The sequence below is a fragment of the Vollenhovia emeryi genome, unplaced genomic scaffold (genome assembly GCF_000949405.1).
Source record: "Vollenhovia emeryi isolate VEMERY1.0 unplaced genomic scaffold, V.emery_V1.0 DF944618.1, whole genome shotgun sequence".
Lineage (NCBI taxonomy): Eukaryota > Metazoa > Arthropoda > Insecta > Hymenoptera > Formicidae > Vollenhovia > Vollenhovia emeryi.
Window position 1 is genome coordinate 1 of NW_011961748.1, and position 2,471 is coordinate 2,471.

At 36.0% G+C, this 2,471-nt stretch overlaps 1 protein-coding gene across 1 annotated transcript; it reads left to right on the forward strand.

The window, feature by feature from the left end:
* Positions 1–46: 46 nt before the first annotated feature.
* On the forward strand, positions 47–2,459 carry LOC105562915 (uncharacterized protein K02A2.6-like; the record flags this gene model as incomplete). Its single annotated transcript, XM_012014090.1, has 2 exons — positions 47–304; positions 709–2,459. Coding segments are annotated over 2 exons (2,009 nt in total), but the record flags the coding sequence as incomplete, so codon positions are not given.
* Positions 2,460–2,471: the final 12 nt, after the last annotated feature.

A 2,471-nucleotide genomic window follows, 5' to 3' on the forward strand; every position in this document is an offset into this window, starting at 1 on the left:
TTCAATTCAAGTGTAAAATGTTACAGATGCGGAAAAGGACATCTAGCGCCTAAATGTACGTTAAACCCTAACGTGAGATGCAACACGTGTGGAAAGACTGGTCATTTGCAAAGGGTGTGTTTCCAAGGGAAGCAGGGAACTAACCAATTGGACGAAGTTCTAAATCTCACTACCGATCTCAGGAAGGCAAGAGCAAAAATTTCTACTACTCTTCAAGTCAACCAGAAATCACTGGAGTTCGAAATAGATACAGGTGCGGCGGTATCGGTAATCGGTATTGAAAACGCGCGAAGATTATTCCCAGGTTTGACTATTTTCAAAACTGATTTAAAGCTGCGTTCATTTTGCAATCAGGAAATTAAATCCTTGGGTCGTATAGTAGTAGATGTTAAATGTAGAAATAAACATACATGGTTAGATTTATTCTTAACACCAGGGGAGCGTAAACCGTTATTAGGAAGAGAATGGTTTTATAAATTGCAACATATTCCCGAAATTGCCGAAATATATCAGAAATGTGTTTCAATACACAACGTAGATAGTATCACAGACTCGCGAATTACTAATTTGATTGCAAGGTACAAGGCAGGATTGGATCAAAACATTAAAAAATAGTAGGGTTACAGGCAGAGTTAAAATTGAAGTCGAACACTGAACCAGTGTTTCACAAAGCACGATCCGTTCCTTTCAAATTAATCTCTTTAATAGATAAAGAATTAGACCGTTTATGCAAAGAAGGCATTTTGGAGAAGGTAAATACTTCTAGATGGGCAACTCCCATAGTACCAGTTTTGAAAAAAAACAATCAAGTCAGGATTTGTGGAGATTTCAGTGTCTCGCTAAATCCACACTTAATAGTGGATGAACATCCCTTACCTACTACGGATGAGTTATTTACCTCAATGGAGGGATGCACTATTTTTTCTAAAATAGATCTCCAAAATGCTTATCTGCAACTCATGGTCAGAGAAGAAGACTGTGAATTACTGACCCTTAATACACATAGAGGGTTGTGTAAAAGTAAACGATTAATGTACGGCGTTGCTAGTGCGCCAGCTATATGGCAAAGAAGCATTGAAACAATTTTGCAAGGAATTCAAGGCGTAGTTGTTTTTCTAGACGATATTCGAATCGGTGGCAGAAACGAAGAAGATCATTGGCGAAAATTACAGAAAGTTCTTGATTGTTTACAAAAGCATAACGTTAAAATCAATTTCGATAAAAGCGAATTTGCAAAGAAAAAAATTCAATATTGCGGTTATTTGATTGATAAAAATGGTGTCCATAAGTGTCCAGAAAAAATGGAAGCAATCCGCCACATGAGGAGACCCCAAAATATTACAGAACTACGAAGTTTTTTGGGATTAATAAATTATTATGGTCGGTTCATAGAAAACCTCAGTGACATCGTTTTTCCGTTAAATAAACTTTTACAAAAGAACAGCACTTTTAACTGGACAGAAAGCTGTGAAAAAGCGTTTAATAACGCTAAGCAAGCATTTTTAAGTGAAAAATGTCTTGCACATTTCAACCCTAAACTTCCTTTAGTTCTGGCCACTGATGCAAGCTCATACGGTGTGGGCGCCGTTCTTTCACATACTTTTCCAGACGGAACCGAGAAAGTATTACAATATGCGTCACAAACCTTGTCTACTACACAAAGGAAGTACAGTCAAATTGATAAGGAGGCCTATGCTATTATTTTTGGAATAAAAAAATTTCACCAATTTTTATACGGAAATTCCTTTACATTATTAACTGATCACAGGTCTTTAGTTCAAATTTTTTCTCCACAAAAAAGTTTACCACTTTTCAGCGCATTACGAATGCAGCACTATGGTCTTTTCTTACGTGGTTTCAATTACAAAATTAAATACAGAAAATCGGCCGAACATGCGAATGCAGACTGCTTATCAAGACTTCCTTTGTCTAATAAAATAGAAACACATGATGTAATAGATGCATTTCTAATTGAAACAGTAAATTCTTTTCCAATTGACGCGAAAATTGTTAAAGCCGAAACGCAGAACGATGTGAATTGTCAAAAACTATGTAAAATATTAGAAGAGAAACAGGGAAAAGCGAAACGAACTTTCTGGAATATCGATCTTAATGAATTCCGTGAAATAAATGGTGTACTGATGCGTGATCACCGAATAGTAATACCAACGAAATTGCGTAAACAAATGTTACAAGAATTACATGTAGGGCATTTTGGAATGACGAAAATGAAAAATCTAGCACGAAGTTATTTTTGGTGGTCAGGATTAGACCAAGAGATCGAAGATCTTGTCAGAAATTGTGCAAATTGCAATACTTATAAAAATAATCCGAAAAAGGAAGTTCACTTATGGGAAGAAGCGACTGAGCCTTTCCAACGAATACATATAGATTTCGCAGGACCATTTTTAGATAAAACATTTTTCATTCTAATTGATGCTTTTTCGAAATGGCCTATCGTACGTACAGTT